Here is a 20,127-nt window from a genome sequence, read left to right as displayed (position 1 = left end):
CGAAAAATTAACTATTTAGAGAACCAGGTTAGGAAAAATAATCTACGTTTCCTGAATTTTCCCAAGTCTCCTCTTATTCCACCATTGGAAATGCTAAAAAAATATTTCAAAGAAGTTTTGGGTATTTTACCTGATGGTTTCCCGCCAGTGACAAAGACCCAATATATAACTGGAATATCAGGAACAAAGAAAATAAATGATGCCTTACAACCTGATCTAAATCTAACAGAATTTCTAGAAACTTCATTGGAAGTCATTTCAGAAAGAACAACATTGCTGGTGTCGTTTGCCTTGGAACCTGACCGGAATAACATTTTTAGACTATATTTCCGTCATATTAATGATCTTTTCCTAGGATCTAAAATGCAGATTTTTCCGGATTTATCAAGGGACACTCAAAAAAGAAGAAAAGAATTCTTGGCATTAAAACCAAGAATTCTTAAGTTAGGAGGAATTTTCTTCCTTAAATTTCCTTGTAGATGTATTGACTCTTTAAATGCCACAAATTATGTTTTCTTTGAACCTGGGAAATTATTGGAGTTAAAGAATAAGTTGAGTTTAACCTGAATTGCAACTATGCTACTCGGCTGTGTTTTCTAGAATTCCTTCTACTCTTATGATTTATAAATTGAAATTTACCTTGTTTTTTTTTTACCTAGTACTTGGATCATACATTATTTTGTGGACTAAGATTATTATTATAATTTCTAATTTTTTTCTTTTACTTAATTTGTAAATTGAGATGATTTTCTGTATTTCCATATTTGCGTTTATTCATGAATGTAAATGAAAATATTGATAAATAAAATAATTAAAAAAAATAAATGTGGTTTTAAAAGATTAAAATGGGCCAATGAAGAAGCAGGCAAACTGTGAGCGAATTGGCTAAGGTGACACTGAAACACTGCTGAGGTCCAATAAATTAAGCGAAATGAATACACAATATTGCCTGCTGTGTATAACCAGCAGTTATTTGAGTATATATGGCGTTGGGCCTTTATTGTTAGAGATTTGTTATTTACCCCCGCTATTCTTGAGGATAATTGGGTCAGACAAATAGGATTTTGATGCCAGCAGCACACAGGGGAGGAACAACTGTGGATCACCCCTGTCTCTCCCACCGCCCCTCCCTCGCTAGATATAAGAGATTGTACTAGTAGTTGTAGGGGTGTCTTTGGGAGAATGGGAGACCTTTGCTGAGGGTAGGGGGGTCTGCATGGCAGATACTTTTACTTTCTCCCCCCAGGGAAGAAGAATAATGCTAGCTCAAAGCAAACATTATTGTTCCATGAATAATGCAGCTTGGCGCAATCTGCAATATTTATTGTGGTAAATTAAGCTGTGGTGGCATGCACTATTTTACCACAGTTTTGTAACTTCCCAACTATTTGTGTTTTATGATTCAGTATGAAGGGATCACTCCGGTTCTAGCCTCACCGAATGATTCAGTGTACTGTGTGCCTTTAAAGGCATGGCAACTCTGTAGAAATTGGTAAATCCTGAAAAGATAACACTTTTGATAAGAGAACCGTTTTGATATTTTTCTAACTCGGGATTGTGGCATTGAGACTGACTGGGAATTATAGTTGGTCTAAACTGGAACTTCTTTTTTTTTTGTTGTTTTGCTAATTTTACCTGCCGGAGGGAGGATGTATCCCTAGAATAGAAATTAAATTCCAGGAGAAATGAAGATGGTGGAAGACAGGTTGTCAAGCCTGGCCTTTCATTTTCTTTTCATGTGATTATTTGGAGATTTCTTTTTTTTAAAATAAATCTATTTATGAGGATTCTTGCCATAATGTTTTGGACATTGATACGAAGTAAGTAGTCATACAATGGAACCAAATTGATTAGATTAAACTACAGTAGAATGAAGGTTCAAAACACAGTTCTGATAATAAAAGCTTTCATAAAACAATTTCTGCTTAAAATATAAAAACACAATGCATGAGAGCAATTATAAGTTATAAACAGTTAGGATAAAGACAGAGGTATAGCAGTTTTTAGAGCCACAACCTCTGCAAGTGAAAAGAAAGGGAGGTTTTTTTTTTTTCTTTTTCTTTATAGGATAGATGGAGGTAAGGTCATCAGATTATCAAGGAGATATTAAGAGAAGAACCACAGGTAAGAGCAGATTAAAATCTATGAATTAAACCAAAACAATAATCTGAATATTTCAAGTTTAGCTGTCAGGCAGCACTCCAAAGCAAAAATCAGATTGGTTCCATAGTATCTGGTGACTAATAGACTGTGTGCCTTTAAAGGTGGTTCAGCTGTGTAGAGACTTGGTAAATCCTGAAAAGAGAACACTTTTGCTTTGGAATGCTGCTGGAGAGCTAAGCTTTGAATAATCAGATTATTGTTTTGGTTTGATTCATAGATTCTAATCTGCTCTTACCTATGGTCCTTCTCTTAATATCTCCTTGATAATCTGCTGACCTTATCTTCATCCATCATATAAAGAAAAAAATCCCACCCTTCACTTTCTGAGGTTCTGGCCTCTAAAAGTTGCTATCTCTCTGACTTCATTCTACTACTACTACTGCTTATCATTTCTATAGTGCTACTAGATGTATGCAGTGCTGTAAAACTACCTGTTTCCTCTTCAGTTGGAGACAGTGGGACTTGAATCCACAGCCTTGCTGCTACTAAGCCAACATCCAACCTCTAGACCAGCCAGGCTTCATCCTGACTCTATAGTCCCTCTCTACCCACTTCTTTCCCACCCACCCTAGGTTACCTCTCCTACCCACTCATAGGTTTACTGTCCCTATACAGGAAAATCATCGGACACTTACCTTCAATACACCCTACATTGCTCAATCCTCCTCGTTCATATCACTTAACACAGTTCACCTTCTCACACTTGTGAATCACATCGATATGACTTTCATTCATTGCAATACACATGTTGTGCTTTAGTCCTAAGGTAAACCATCTGGATCTTTAGAGCTTGCCCCATCTGTCTCCTAATATCAGCTATGAAAGATGAAATCAACACTCTCAAGAAGGAATTGGCTACAATTAAAGAAGCATCCAGGATACCCAGTTCCCAACCAGTTTACTGCCAGCATTGCCACAGAAAATAAAGCAACAGAGGAATAGATGGGTCATGGTAGGCACTGGTAGATTATGTCTTGTGACAGAAGCATTCACCCTCCCAACCTTTGCCCCTATATAATTTATTTGCTGCATTGGATCATTATGATGCTTAGAAAAGAAGTACTGATGTGGAACCAGAGGCAAGGAATGTAACACAGTCTAAGAGATGTCCCCAAAACAATGACAGATTGGTGCAAAGCAGAAAGTTTGTACTGCTAGGAGACTCCATTATCAGAGGCATTAACTTAGAAACATAGTTCAAGGGTCCCAACCTAGTGAAATGCCTTCTAGGATCCTCAGCTACCAGAAGTCCCAACCAAATATTGAATGTGATCCATAGGGAGAGTAAGGATTCTAATACTGATGTTGTAATCCATGTGGGGACATACAACCTGGCCAACAATAGCAAGTTTAGAGCACAGAGAGTGTTCCAGAAGCGTGGGGATGGATGGAAATCTTTGGTTCGTACTGCAGCTTTACTTGAAGTAGTTTCTACATGTGGGAAGGGAGAAGAAAGACTACGTAAAACAGAGGAATTCAATAAATGGCTCAAATCTTGGTGTAAAGGAGTTTTTAGAAACATAGGATGAGGTAGTATGTGGAAAAATAACAGGCTGTACTGAATGATAGGCTACATCCTTCTATGAAAAAGGATTCTTGTGGACAAACTCAGACAGTATGTTTCTAGACATTTAAACTAGGGGGTGTGGGTGACAAAAGGAAATAAGGGAATTCAGAAAGTCACCCCCAGAATAAACAAGATTGGCAAAGGGCATGTAAATATAGAAAACCATCCAAACTCACTAAGCACATGGAAAGCAATTAACACAATGCTTGTAGTCTAAGTAAAAAGGTTCAAGATTTGCAAGCCCTGATGTTTGAGGAAAATCTGGATATTGTTGCTATTACAGAGATATGGTTCAATGATTCCGATGACTAGGATGCAACCATACCAGGCTATAATCTTTTTAAGAGGGATAGGTGGGCCAAAGAGGTGGAGGAGTGGCTTTGTATGTGGAAAAACAATATCAAAGCAGCTGAAATGCAGGTAACCTGGGGAGAGGAAGAATCTATATGGATCATCTTGGAAAGCAGCAATATAAGAGGGAAAAGAGACCAATTGATTCAAATCAATGTCTTCCAAAAATGAAAGAAATGCGTAAGTCCTCGGGGCCATAGGATTATCAATATGAACATTGAAATCCCCAACTATAATTAGGTTGGGAAACTTAATTGCTGCATCACCTAACATTTGATGTAATAAATCCCAGTCAGCTTTAGTGATTACTGGTGTCGCATAACAGATCAAAAGTGTCATGGCAATAGGGGAACAAATATTGACAACTAAAAGCTCAGAATACAAAAAATCAACAGGCGGAATTAAAGTAAATGAAAAGGCGGTGGGAAGGCAGATAACAATGCCTCCTCCTTTTTTAAAGGTTCTTGCAGAATGCAGCGCAGTAAAGCCAGGGGAATGGCCTGATAAGTAGGCTTCCTCTCCTTTCCTAAGCCATGTCTCAGGCAAAATACATCTAAACCAAAGGTAAGAATAAGGTTCTGAAATAAAACCGACTTAGAATGAACAGAAAGGCAGTTTAATAAGCCGAGAGAGAATGGAGATGAACAGGCCCAAGTGTTTAAAGTCAAGGGAATTGATTTGCAGTTAACTAAATGGCATAAATAATGGTGCCTGGAGCCAGCTGTCTACAAACTGCACAGGGCACCTGCCAAGTTGGGCTCGGATCTGCACGTAACTGGAATAATTTGAAGATGATAAATAAGGAGCCATAAGATATAGTAGGAAAATGGTAATTACCAGTACTACCAAGGTTCGCCCCAAGGAGCTTGTCCAAGAAGCATGACCTGCTCCTTGGGCGCACGTGATATGCCGCAGGTAAATTGCTGAAATTCTGGATTGTTCCAATCACATGACCTAACTCAGAGCTGGGGGTGGCACTAGGGATGAATTCAGCTACTGGTAGACGACCCAGTGTTTCCCGTTATGTGACCAGTTGATTTCCTTTGCACCAACAAGTGTCTCTGTGTTCTTAGTGAAATAAATCCTCCAAAACTACTCCTAATGAGGCCTCCTAGTGCTCTTTATAGGTCATTATATTCTCCTTGCTTCTTATGTCCCTTGCTATCAGTTTAGCATCCTTTTGGCTTTAGTCACCACCTTGTCACATTGTTTCATCACCTTGAGATCCTCAGACACTATCACTCATCAGCCTCTCCCCTCCTATTGCATACAGTTCCTTTGGGTTTTTGTGCCCCAACAGGGTAATTCTATAAAGTACATGCTGGTTAAGCACGTATGTCATTAAAGTAATGACATATACAAGCATATATGCTAAAATTACAACTAATTTGCTATTCTGTAAATTACACGCATATCTTACATAGCATGTTTGTTGAAATCAGCACATTTGAAATCCAGTACTTTTATCATAGTGGTTTAGCTTTTAAATCAAACCATGCTGTACAATGATCACTGCTTCCCAGGTAGGCCCTTATCTGGATATTAGACAGAAATGTTAAAGGAAATTAGGGACGCAATCAAACTGGGCAACAATAATAATGGGTGATTTCAATTACCCCGATATTGGCTGGGTAAATGTAACATCAGGGCACGCTAGGGAGGTAAAATTTCTTGATGAAATCAAGGACTGCTTTATGGTACAGGAGCCGACGAGAGAAGGAAAAATTCTAGACCTAGCCCTTAGTGGAGCGCATGATCTGGTGTGGAGGCAATGGTGCTGGGGCTGCTTGATAACAGTGATCACAATATGATCAGATTTGATATTAGCTTTGAAGTAAGTATACATAGGAAATCAAATACGTTAGCGTTTAACTTTAAAAAAGGAAACTATGATAAAATGAGAAGAACGGTGAAAAAAAAACTTAGAAGAGCAGCTATGAAGGTCAAAAATTTACATCAGGTGTGGATGCTGTTCAAAAACACCATCCTGGAAGCCCAGGCCAAATATATTCTGCGTATTAAAAAAGGAGGACGGAAGACCAAACGTCAGCCGGCGTAGTTAAAAAGTGACGTGAAGGAAGCTATTAGAGCTAAAAGAAAATCCTTCAGAAAATGGAAGAAGGAACCGACTGAAAATAATAAGAAACAGCATAAGGAATGTCAAGTCAAATACAAACCGCTGATAAAGAAGGCTAAGAGGGACTTCAAAAAAAAGATTGCGTTGGAGGCAAAAACACATAGTAAAAAGTTTTTTTTAGGTATACTAAAAGCAGGAAGCCGGCAACAGAATCAGTTGGACCGCTAGATGACCAGGGGGTAAAAGGGGTGGTCAGGGAAGACAAAGCCATAGTGGAGAGATTAAATGAATTCTTTGCTTCTGTCTTCACCGAGGAAGATTTGGGTGGGATACCGGTGCCAGAAATGGTATTCGAAGCTGATGAGTCAGAGAAACTTAATGAATTCTCTGTAAACCTGGAAGATGTAATGGGGCAGTTCTACAAACTAAAGAGTAGCAAATCTCCTGGACCAGATGGTATTCATCCCAGAGTACTGATAGAACTGAAAAATGAACTTGCGGAGTAATTGTTAGTAATATGTAATTTATCCTTAAAATCGAGCGTGGTACCAGAGGATTGGAGGGTGGCCAATGTAACGCCGATTTTTTTAAAAAAGGTTCCAGAGGAGATCTGGGAAATTATAGACCAGTGAGTGTGATGTCGGTGCCGGGCAAAATTGGAAGAGACTATTATAAAGAACAAAATTACAGAGCATATTTAAAAGCATGGATTAATGAGACAAAGTCAACATGGATTTAGTGAAGGGAAATCTTGCCTCACCAATCTACTGCATTTCTTTGAAGGGGTGAACAAACATGGATAAAGGTGAGCCGGTTGATACTGTGTATCTGGATTTTTAGAAGACGTTTGACAAAGTACTTCATGAAAGACTCCAGAGGAAATTGGAGAGTCACAAGATAGGAGGTAATGTTCTCTTGTGGATTAAAAATTGGTTAAAAGGTAGAAAACAGAGAGTAGGGTTAAATGGTCAGTATTCTCAATGGAGAAGGGTAGTTAGTGGGGTTCCCCAGGGGTCTGTGCTGGGACCGCTGCTTTTTAACATATTTATAAATGACCTAGAGATGGGAGTAACTAGTGAGTTAATTAAATTTGCTGATGACACAAAGTTATTCCAAGTTGTTAAATCACAAGAGGGTTGTGAAAAATTACAAGAGGACCTTACGAGACTGGGCGTCTAAATGGCAGATGACATTTAATGTGAGCAAGTGCAAAGTGATGCATGTGGGAAAGAGGGACCCGAATTATAGCTACGTCATGTAAGTTTCCACGTTAGGAGTCACAGACCAAGAAAGGGGTCTAGGTGTCGTCGTTGATGATAAGTTGAAACCTTCTGCTCAGTGTGCTGCTGCGGCTAAGAAAGCAAATAGAATGTTAGGTATTATTAGGAAAGGAATGGAAAACAAAAATGAGGATATTATAATGCCTTTCTATCGCACCATGGTGCGACCACACCTCGAAAATTGTGTTCAATTCTGGTCACCGTATCTCAAAAAAGATATAGTGGAATTAGAAAAGGTGCGGAGAATGGGGACAAAAATGATAAAGGGGATGGGATGACTTCCCTATGAGGAAAAGCTAAAGCGGCTAGGGCTCTTCAGCTTGGAGAAAAGACGGCTGAGGGGAGATATGATAGAGGTCTATAAAATAATGAGTGGAGTGGAATGGGTAGATGTGAAGCGTCTGTTTACTTTTTTCAAAAATATTAGAACTAGGTGGCATGCAATGAAACTACAATGTAGTAAATTTAAAACGAATCGGAGAATTTTTTTTCACTCAACGTGTAATTAAACTCTGGAATTCGTTGCCAGAGAATGTGGTAAAGGCGGTTAGCTCAGCGGAGTTTAAAAAAGGTTTGGACGGCTTCCTAAAGAAAAAGTCCACAGACCATTATTAAATGGACTTGGAGAGAATCCACTATTTCCAGGATAAGCAGTATAGAATGTTCTGTACTTTTTTGGGATCTTGCCGGGTATTTGTGACCTGGATTGGCCACTGTTGGAAACAGGATGCTGGGCTTGATGGACCTTTGGTTTTCCCCAGGATGGTAATACTTATGTACTTATGCACTATCTCCATCTGTAAGCCACGATTTAGCATCACCACTTCACTTGTGGGTTCATAACCATTTGTCTGAGTAGAGTGCCTTGAAAAAGGTATCCATGATCTCCATATTTCTTTCAGATTCTGCAGGTGTAATGCTCCATTTGGTAGTTTGAGATCTCATAACAGCTGTGTCTCCTCCATCAATCCCAACTTTTGAATTTCTATGATCAGATCTCTGTCTAGTTCCTGTGAGATGGAGATTTGTAGACAACATGTGTTTATGTAAGTGCCATCTTCTCTTTCCAAGATGGTCAACAGTTCTTTCTGCTTTCCTCACACCACCTGCAAATTTGTTACTTTGATATAATTTTTGACATAAAAGTATTATTTCTCCCCCTTTTCAGCCAGCTCTATCCTTTTGAAGCAATTAATTTGATTTGTTAAACTATGTCTCTGTAATAGTGACTGCATGTAAATCCTCCACCGAGAGCCTACTCCATACAAGGATGCAGTTTCTGGCCAGTTCATTTGTCCTTAGATAAATTATAGTATCTATTTTTTAATTCTTCCTTCGTTATTTGATTGAGCATAGTATTTGCAGCAGTGGACATCTCAGCATTTAGCACCAGTTAAAAACACTAGCACACCTTAGTAAAAGACCCCTTTATATGGAACCTGTGGCTGAGCACACCCTCCTCCTCCAAGCAAGGAGTGTGTGAGCAGGTGTGCGGCTGTTAGTTCCCTGTCCCCCTCTGACATCAACTTCCTGTTCCTGAGCAGGGGACCAGCAGAGCCAACAGCCGTGTGCCTGCTCACGCACACCCTTGCTGCTGGCATCCGGTGCGTACCGCCTCCTGTCTTTAGGATGTCTGGCACCAAAGTGGAAAACAGCGAGCATGAGACTTATGTTTAAGGGAGCTTCCTTAGATCCATCATTGCCAGAAATTTATAGATCTGTTTCTAATTGTTCATTTCTTTCTAATTTGGTAGAAAAATGAGTTGACCTAAGGCAATAGAGGAGGGTTAGGGGCAGGCACAAGAAGATAAGCGCGGTTTTACATTGAATGATGATTGTTTTAAATTATTTACTTTACTTGTATGGTATAATTTTCTATAGGATTGAATTGTTTTATATTTGACTGGTATGTAAACTGCTTTGTTTATATATATATATATATATATATATATATATATATATATATATATATATATATATATATATATATATATATATATGAATAGAAAAGTGGTATTAATAAAATTGCCATTTTACATGCAGTCTGCATGTTTAAATCCTGCTAATCACACGTGGAGATGCTTCTAAAATAACCTCTTTTATTTACAAAAAATGTGTCTAAAAATGGTGAGTGGGGCAACAGACGGAGATAGGCTAAAGTGGCTAGTGGAGCAAAGGAAGAAACATTACTCAATAAAGGAGATAATCAAGCTTTAAGTATGCATAGTATCAGAATGCAGCAGCACTAGTGATGTTATAATCAGCTTACATATTTCTTGGCTCTATTGTTGCTGCTTTTGGTTTCATTGATGAGCTTTATGTTCTTTTTTGTTGTTTGCTTCTTGATTGTTACATTTTTATATTTTTTTAATAATAGAAACCCCACTGTTTACTATACTGTGTGGCACAGGGGCGTATCTGCGTGGGGCCTCAGGGGCCTGGGCCCCCGCAGATTTCGCCCTGGACCCCCCTACCGCTGCCAACCCTCCCCCTCCGTTGCTCGCCTACCTTCGCTGGCGGGGGACCCCAACCCCCGCCAGCCGAGGTCCGCGTCCTCCTGCCGCTGCCGGCTGCCTTTGGTCCTTTAATTCTTCCATTGAAGCTGGCGCCGACGAAAGTTTCTTTTGAGTCTGACGTCGCTGCACGTTGTACGTGCAGGACGTCAGACTCAGAAATTGTTTCTGAGTCTGACGTCCTGCACGTACAACGTGCAACGTGCAGCGACGTCAGATTCAAAAGAAACTTTTTCGTCGGCGCCAGCTTCAATGGAAGAATGAAAGGACCAAAGGCAGCCGGCAGCGGCAGGAGGACGCGGACCTCGGCTGGCGGGGGTTGGGGTCCCCCGCCAGCGAAGGTAGGCGAGCAACGGAGGGGGAGGGTTAGCAATGGCAGCGGCTGGGGGGAGGGGGATCGGCAATGGCGGCGGGGGGGGGGGCTATAATGTGCCCCCCCTCTCTGGCCCTGGCCCCCCCTACCGCCGCAGTTCAGATACGCCCCTGGTGTGGCAATGCCAACACAGCCCATTCAAAGTGAATAGATTGTGTCGACATTAGTGCACTGCAGCCGCTAGCATGGCTCAGTTAACAGGGGGAAATCTGTTCTCCTTTTCTTCTGTCAGCACTCTTGTTTCTACAAATCTTATTTTCTGAAACAGTGCTCCAGTATCATATTCAAAATTTAATTGCATCATTTTGACCCCTGAATAAACTTTTGAAAGAGGGTTCAATAGTTCTGATCAGAGATATACCCTACAAAATTAACTGAAAAGTCACATTGTAAAAAAGCAGATTTTAATAAATTTGAAGGGGCTGGGAGTGAAACAACATTTAGAAACATGATGGTGGAAGGATGTAAGGAAGGCAAAGCATTTGGGCAGCTTTCCCTTTATCCTTGACTGAGCCTGCCTCTTTTTTTTATTTACATTCTCGGGACCCTGTGAGATATCAGAGTAGTATTTTTCTGCTGTAGCTCAGCTAATTCGAAGGATTCTAAAAAGAATGAGGGTGTAGTACATCTTGGCCTGTGCCTTGGGTATTTATAAACTCATTTTTAAATGTACAAGAACTGTTTTGGCCAAAATTATATTAGTAGTGACATGAGCAGTATGTGTGTGTGTGTGTGTGTGTGTGTGTGTGTGTGTGTAGATATCGACAAATGCAAAACATGGTTCTATATAGTTTGCAGCTTCATTTTACCCTATCTTAATATTGAAGTGTCTATTTTTTTCCAGCATTATAAAGGATCTGAATTTTAACTGATATTATCCAAGAAAGACTTTCTTTCCTTCTCTTAATGTAATCAAGCCTTTCAGTTTTAAAAAATGCATTTGATGGCTGTGCCTCGGGTAAAATCTTGGCAAAGGAGGGATTATCTACAAGTTGAGTGAGTTTATTATGGCTTAGTGATTTGCTGATTGATTTCATTTGCTGTCAGTTAAGACTCTCTTAATGTCAGTTTTCTTTGCATAATGCCTTGAAATAAAAACTGATGAAGTTCTTCAGATTGATGCCACTTACATAAAACTGACCCTGATTTGCCCTGTTTTGCATGGCAATTTAAGTGACAGCAGTTGGAGGAAAATATAGCAATGAATATGCAACTTTAGGATTAAGAGAAATGCAGTAAACTTTACAGAATATAGTGATCTACATAGAAAGAACAAGATTCAGTCATGTCCACAACCTGCCTATATTTTATGTAAGTATCCATTGTTATGCCCTAAGATGATACACAGAAAAATAGAAGCAAAAATGTCTTTAAGTTTTCCTAAACCACAGTAGTTAGAGCAAGTATTTATATAACTGTCCTAGTCTTATGTAGCATATACCTAGACTGCCTAGAAGTGAATGCTTTATTGAAAATATATATGGCATTGCCTGGGTTGTATGGGATGTTGTAGAATAACCTTCACTGTGGTCTGCCATTTGAAATATATTTTGAAAATGCAAAATATGTAGGGCTTTTGATTTTAGATTTTAACTGAGGAATACTGATAAAACCATCCCCAGTGCAATAGAATAAATAATAAACTAGGTGTTTATTGGGTAAACATCATAAAAGCCCTACTTCCCCTAGTACACTGCCACTCCTGCTCTGGCTTGTCTTGTATCCTGCACTCAGTTTTTATGCCTTTTCTGCACTGGTGATTCCTAAGTGATGTTAACATATGTATTTGACTCCATTAAACACTGTCCCTATCAGTAGTACCTGTGGTATGAAAATACAAATAAACACAGATTTTTGTTGTACCCTCAAATTGACAATTTTTATTTATCAAACACCTAACAATAGAAGTCTTATTCATATGATACAAATCTTCACATGCTGCCAGTCTCTCGTTTATAGGCACACAACTTTGGAACTCAGTATCCAAAGACCTGAAATTCACAGAAAACTACCTACAATTCAGAAAAAAACTGAAAACACATCTTTTCAAGAAGTCTTTCCCCCCTAGATCTGCCTAATCCCACACCACCATACATCACGAAAAGTTCAGAAATGGAAAACGATAATATTAACCTCTCACAATATGCTGATATATCAACCTAAGCGTTTATTGTACTTCTGTATTATGTACTAGACTTCTACAAATCAAAATTTTGTAACCACCTTTTTTGCAATATGTAAGCCAAATTGAACTACCATACGGTGGGAAAATGTGGGATACAAATGCAATAAATAAATAATTAAGATTACTAATTACATTCATTTTCCAAATCTTGACCAGCCATGCAAAAGAATTGTTGAGGTTAGACAAAGTGACTTTTCAGTGATCTAAAATGACACGCTCTAAATGCCCTAGAAGGGAGGGGCATAAATATTGGGGTATTTATGCCATCATTGTGAGGGTAAATTTATAACAGGGCACCTACTAAAAGCACTATATAGGATACCTGTTTGAAGCCTGTTTTATAAAGAAAAGTAGATGCCTATTTTCTTGATAAAATACTAGTTCAAGTGGGCAGAAAATCACCTTAACTTATGGCACAATTACTTACACCAGCCCTAGAACTGATGAAAATGCTTGTGCCTAGACGTTGGCAAGGACACAAGTAAATTATAGTATGTTATAATTTACATTGGTATTTGTGTGCTCTGCTCAAACTCCACCATCCACACATCTACTGTCAAAGTACTGATCATTGAGTAATATACATACTTTAATGCTAGTCACAAGTTTACAAGAGGTCATTTACATATACACGTGTTAATAACTAAAAATATGTTCCCTCATAAAATCACCCCCTTTATATGTATATGGTTAGGCCAATGAGATATTATCTGTGTACTGTTGTTTTCTACCTGAGCCAATGCTCCAGCCTATAATACTGAACAACCAAGGTGCAGCCATGACATGCATGTGACCATGCTACCAAGAACACCTGCAGGGAGGATGAAACAGAGCAAGGAAGTCAAGCAGCTGAGGAGTAGCACCATGGGGAACAAGCTGCTAGGCATGCCCCATGTAGGGTCAATGAGGAGACTGCTGAGGAAATAGCAGAGGAGCCCATCCCACCCCCAACACCTTATCTTGACCATTCAGTGTCAGCTGAATATTTCCCATGTGCAGATTGGGTGGTTGTCAGGCAGTTAGGGGCACAGAACAACTTGCTTGTTGCAGTGACTGACTTCTGACACAAAATAAGAAACTTCTTGCCCAGAAGAATAAGATACTGACCTTACAGGAACGGCAGAGGGGTTGCTTACTCGATTGGATTCTCGGTTGTAGGAAATAACATCCTTGTGTGTGTGGGAGGGGAGGGGGTATAGAATCCTGGAGGTGAGTGGTGACCTTAGCCAACTACATACCACTACCATAGCACCTCTAGGAACACTTGCACAGGTACCATCATCATCTGTATCCTTTCTCCCATGGTGCCCTGTGAGGTTACCACCACCCACATCCTCCGTCGCGCTACTCCCTGTGCCTGCAGCCTCAGCATTGCTTATACTTCCAGCAGCCCATTAGGCTATAGGGGCAGAGGACCCCATGATTTTACAGATTTTTTTATGGGGCTGCTTGATGTGCATGGATGCTAGATGAAGTGTCACTGGCCCATCATCCCAACGCCTCTGTCTCACTGTAAATATATTTGCACTGGGTCACTGGAAGTGCCAAGGAGGAGCCATTTCTTGCTTCCTGACCCTGCGGGTGGAGATGGGCTGGCTGTTCTGCTGTTTCCTCCTCAATGTCTGACTGTTCCACCTCACCATTTTCCAGAAGTGTTTGTCCATGATTTTAGGACTAGCATGTCTTGAAGATGTCAAACATCTTGCGGGGGCAAAAAATGATTCTCTCTGCTATCGCCGTGGTTTGGCAGTAGGCCCTGTTGTACATTCCAGTACCATTATCTTGAGTGCCACTATGGAGATTATGAGCCACCTTTTTAAATAAAACAGGACTTACCTATCAACCATCTCCCATTTATCTGGCTCTTCTCAAACTTGTCATGGATACAAGATTGAGTCTGGATGTTTGTACCATGGCAGGAGACTGAGAATCTTGAGAAGACAACTGTGAGATGCCCTTGGTCATTGCATACCACTTGCATGTTGAGAGAGTGAAGGACTCTGTTAGGTTCCCTTCCTCATGGTAGCCAGACTGCTTCATAAATAGTGCTTTTATTCAGTATTCCAAGTAGATAACGTCGCATAAGATATTGGTTCCTGCAGCTTATACTGTTTTCTGATACCGTATCATGCTTGTAGAATCATTTCAAACAGCTGTGAAATATTCCCTCCTCCCCAAACCATAGAAGATCATACAGACAGAAGTCCAGATGTTATTACAAGCATTGCAAAAGAATGTGCAAAAGAGCAAGGTCCCAACCTTTCCTGTTGCCTCTGGTCAACTACTACTCAAGTGGTGTAAAGAAAGCCCAAAATTTGCCCTAGAAATGCAGCCATAGAGTACTTGATGCTGCTGCTTGCAGAGGTGCCGGCCTACCTAGCAGGCCAACGGGCTCATTTTCGAAAGAAAAGGGCGTCCAAAAAGCGACACAAAAGGCACATGGGCGTCCCCGTGAAAGAAGGTCGCCCAAATCCAATAATCGAAACAGGGACGTAAGGGGGTCCTGAGTGCAAGGATGCCCATTTATGGTCGTCCCCATGGGGGCGTGTTAGGGGCATGTTTGGGCGGTGTTATGAGATGGGCAACCCCAGCGTATAACGGCTAGCGAAATGGTTTCGCATGGGTCGGATCATGTGCGTCTTTAGTTAGACCTGAAATAAAAGTGACCAGGGTAAGGGGGAAGTCGTCTTTAGACCCATTAGCATTTTTTTGCAGTTGGAGAGTGGTGAGAGTGTTGTTCATTTCATTCCCTTACCTGTTTGGCAGGAGAGTTTGTACTGGGTCAGAGAGTGCTTGCACTGTGGCTCTGCTGTGTGTGACCGCATTGTTTGTTGTTAGTGGGAGAGTGAGTGTCAGCTTCTGTTTGTTGCTGCTGTGTTTCACCAAGTTGGTAGGGAGAGGTGAGCACTGGTGGCACTTCATTGCACCTGTAGTGTGGGGAAATGGAGGCACTAAATGCACAGGTGGCTTACATGTTGGAGGAAGAGGGGAGGTACTGCAGGAGGTACTCACACCCCAGAGCTGCCATTCAGCACCTTTGTGACCAGCTCCAACCCATCCTGCAGCCCAGGACCCATAGGAACAACCCCATCCCTGTGCACCTAAAGATCACTGCTTCTCTATCTTTTCTGGCCACTGGGAGTTTCCAGGCCCCTTAGCAGTTTCCTAGACCTCACTGACCTGCAGTGTCTCACTAGGTACTGGACCCATAGGAACAACCCCATCCCTGTGCACCTAAAGATCACTGCTTCTCTATCTTTTCTGGCCACTGGGAGTTTCCAGTCTGTCCTATCTGTGAACACGGGTCTCACCATCCATTTCTAACTGCCTCACCCAGTTCCTTGATGCCTTCCTTACCCACACCTTGAGACCTTCAGGTTGGAAGACCACCTCCATCCAGGGAGAGCTATTCTGCCTCTTAGCTACACCATATAGAGGCATATTTTTAAAGCACTTAGACTTACAAAGTGGCATAGCAACCTAAGGAACTTTGTAAGACTAAGGGCTTTGAAAATGAGCCCCATAAGCTGCTCCACCAGAAAACCTGCAGAATTTGGTATCAATGAATGGGGGATTCCCCAGGGGGAGGATCCAAGAAACGGAATTGTCCTCTGAGCAAGAGCTCTATATTGCTAGGTGAACTCGTGCCAATCTGCCACAAGGCCAAGACTCTCAGACCTGAATTAATCTGATCAGGGCACCTACTCTAGGTAAACAATCCTAGAGCCCTTCTTCCAGAGGGAAGGATCTCACTTCCATGGCAAAAGTCAGAAAACTGGTGAAAATTCAAATGGCATCAGAAACTTCGAACTACTACTGCCCCTCACAACCAAGGCCGCCCAAGCTCTCTTCTCTCCAAATAAGGGCTGGGGAGGAGAATGCACTATTTTCAGGGCCACCAGAGGATACTGCAGTCTATGTTCACATGATCCAGTCCAGAAGCCCCAACCAGGGGTGGGGAGGATACTAATCCATGGAGAGGAGGGAGAATGGGAGAAGCCACTCCTGCTATTCTCATCTACAGTCCCAAGGCAGCCCACAGAGGCCCACTTCTATGGCAATGGAGAGTGAAGTGAGAATAAAAACTTCCAAGACCATACATAGATACTTGGAGTCTAACGATATTGAAATCACCTCATCCCTCCTGAGATATCAAGCCAGCTGGATTATGTTTAGGCACAGGAGGAATTTACTCTGTTCCCAGAGAGGGGATGATCTAATTTATCTCAAGAGACCAATGGAGGGTCAAGGAATGTTGGGCAGGGAGGATGCCCCAGGAGTATCATTGAGAATTGACCTTCTTCTTCTCAGACCAAAAATGGAAGTGCCCAAATGAACTCCCCAGACTAGATGGTTAAAACCAGCAGTCCCAATCAATCAGTCCTAACAGCAGTGCTCAGAGTGGCCCAAGAAATGGACTCGGTACTAGTTTCAGGCAGAAACCCCAAAGACAACCTTCAGAGCAAACTGAGCTTCTACAACAGAGAGATAGAGGATAATCCTAGGGATCTTCTGCCCCTACAAGTACTATGGCAGTTACAGCCCCAGGGCTGTAGTATCACACATATGACAGCTTCAAGCATAGCACAGAAGGGTGCAGGGTGGCTTTGAAGCCAGCCTGCTGCCCCTCAGGAAAGCCAGCCTCCTCAGTGTTGCTTTTTTTATACTTTTGGCTCACTGGCCTAAAATCATTACACTGTAGAATCCCCATATCAGGAGGCTCCATCCCATTGAGGTAATCCTGCTTGAGAACCTTAGGAGCAGTGGAACCTCCCCACCCAAAAATGGCCATGGGGGAGGAGGGGTTAGAGCATAGAATTAATGACCAACAATTACTTGCTGACCAAGCCCATTGCTGAAATGGAGGCCATGGCCTCCCCCATACCTCTTCTGAAGGAACTGAGAAGAAGGTGCAACTCTTGAGGCTACCTGCCCACCCCACTGATCTTCACATGCACTTCTCTGATGCTGCAAACTACAGCACTCCACCCTGCCATCAAGCAACTGGTATGAGGCTTGGCAGAAACTGTCTTGGACCTGTGGATCGCAGTACAGCACTAGCCTTTGGTAGACAGCAGGCCTGTTAATCAACCCTATGACAGCTGTGCCGACTGCCAAATGTTCTTTTCCGGTATGTTACTGCCCCTTGTTGGAATAGGACTCCTTCTCCCCCCCCCCCCCCCACCCCTGCAGAGCAGAGGGAACTACTGAAAATTTCTACACTGAATGCGACACTTTAAATTATTTGTATCATAAACTAATTTATATAAGAAAACCAGAGATGAGTGGGTGTGCAAAGGGTAGAACTGGAAGAATTTCAAGTGGGAGAGCTCTGCCTCTGAAAAACTGTGCCCTGCTTACCTTTTCATAGCAAAGTTCAACATTTCTCCAGCTCATTGGATTCAAAATAGGGAATCCCATTCCGTGCCGCTCACTCACATAAGTAGGAGGTAGAGAGAAAAGTATTATCCAGCCATATAGTCTTACAGTAGGTAAGGACCTGCCTTACATTACATTTCTAATGTATCCAAATTTGTTTTAGACTCTGCTATATTGCTGGTAGTCTGACCAGATTTTCTGGCAGCAAATTCCATGAGTCAGATAGAAAAGGAGGATGGGGAAGAGCATGGAGGAGGTGACTTTCAAGCAATTTGACCCAGGGCCTTATTCCTTTTAAAGTGTAGCACTAATATTCTTAAAGTCAAATTTTATTTTTCATGGAATATATTAGTTTATGACACATTATGAATTCTTGATCAAAACAGTGAAGCTGTAAGGAAGAGACATTACATTACGTTAGGGCTTATATCCCGCTAACACCTGTTCAGTTCTGAGCGGTTTACAAACATCTTAAAGGGTTGTAGAGATCAGACCATTTCTCTGATAATTACAATGGATTTCTTTGGGGTTCAGGATTCTAATGTAATACATACTTCTTAAATAAAAGAGTTTTAATCTTTTTTTCAAAACATGAGGTATGATTGTGAACGTGAGAACGTGCCGGCAATGTCTTTCCAAAGTCTGGCTGCTTATATACATAGAGTTCAATACCAAGATTTTTGTTTCCTACTTTTTAAATAAGTGAATATAAACTATTGTTCTTTATATTAATAATAATGGAATAGAATAAAAACAAAACCAAAGCTGTGAAAGGCTTATGCTTATTTTGTTCCTTATAAAACATTTTCAAGTTATTTTAAACGATGCTGATGTATATCACCTTATTCTTGCAGTATAGTTACTGCCTAATGTTGTTAGGACACTGAGGGCTTGATTTACTAAAAGGTGCTATTGCCTTACTGCACGCTAACGCACATTAATGTGTGCTGTTTATCACAAGTCCCATTTTATGCAATGGGACCTAGTTACGACACGCACAATTTACAGCTTAGCACACACTAACAACTAACCCTGAGATTGCTTCACTCATCCTAGATTTTGAGCTGTAGTAAGTTTCTGTATTTGACTTTCTCTCTGTTTCTCTGTTTTGTCTAAGAATATGATTAAAAGTTTCATGGATGTCTATCAGCTTACCTGTTCAAGAATTGTTACACTGGAAAGAGAAATAGCATCACATAAGAAGCACATTTCAGCCCTGAAGTCAGAGCTTCAAACTGCTTGTCTACGTGAAAATGAAAGCTTTTATTCAGTAAGTCTTCACATTAATGTGGTAATAGAATGAATGTTCAGCTGTGCTTTCATGTGTAAGTCTGTATGGTGCAACTTTGAAAAGAATACTTTTGGATATGGGGGCTTATGTAAGAAAACATGCATGAAAAGTGTTTGTCTTGTGAGTTGATAAAAACCTTTACATGCATCTAAAATGCCATTTAACATGAAGTCCAGTAAGGTTTAGCATGTGTATGGTAAAGGTTTTTTCTTGATAACATCTCCACACTAACAGTTTTGGATCTGATGGAGTCCTGGGCTGCTGATTTCAAATTAAAACTAAACTAAAACAAATCCAAGTTCCTAATCCTGACTAATCCCTATCACCCTATGGCTATTAGGAACTTCACTATAGAATATATGGCTTACCCATTAGCTACTACTATGAAAATCTTAGGTATAACTATTGACCGGTATTTGTCATTTGAACCTCAGGTGCCTAAGGCGATATTCAGTGTCTCTAATACATTGTGGAGGCTGAAGCAATTGAGACCTTTCTTTCCGTTCTTTGGTCCAAACACTAGTACTCTCTAAGTTTGACTATTGTAACACTGTTTACTCAGGTTTAAAGTATTTTTTAGTCAAGAAACTTCAATCAGCGCAGAACACTGCTGCCCATCTTGTTTGTAGAGTTCCTCGTTATACCAGGGCAACTCCTCTCCTAGCTAAATTACATTGGCTTCCAATAAATTCTCGGATTATCTTTAAACTATGGGGCTCATTTTCAAAGCACTTAGACTTACAAAGTTCCATAGGTTACTATGTAACTTTGTAAGTCTAAGAGCTTTGACAATATGCCTCTTTTTACTTGTTTATCAAATTTGGTATGGCTTATTTCCTTGCTACATGTAAAACCCGATAGAACTGCATTTACAAAATGCTTTTCCTACATCTAGGGACTATCTCATCCTTCATTACCCAAGTTGTAAGAAGCTTCATTATAAATCTG

The 20,127-nt window shown here is 40.8% G+C and overlaps 1 protein-coding gene across 1 annotated transcript in view; it reads left to right on the top strand.

Moving 5' to 3' along the window:
* Positions 1-20,127, top strand: part of CCDC171 (coiled-coil domain containing 171) — a 665,674-nt gene that overhangs the window by 535,622 nt on the left and 109,925 nt on the right. Inside the window, 1 exon segment of the mRNA XM_030194229.1 lies at positions 19,006-19,158. Coding sequence (XP_030050089.1) covers positions 19,006-19,158 — 153 coding nt within the window.

The sequence above is a fragment of the Microcaecilia unicolor genome, chromosome 2, assembly GCF_901765095.1.
Source record: "Microcaecilia unicolor chromosome 2, aMicUni1.1, whole genome shotgun sequence".
Lineage (NCBI taxonomy): Eukaryota > Metazoa > Chordata > Amphibia > Gymnophiona > Siphonopidae > Microcaecilia > Microcaecilia unicolor.
The sequence above is the reverse complement of the archived record's forward strand: the minus strand, read 5'-3'. Positions and strand labels throughout refer to the sequence as shown.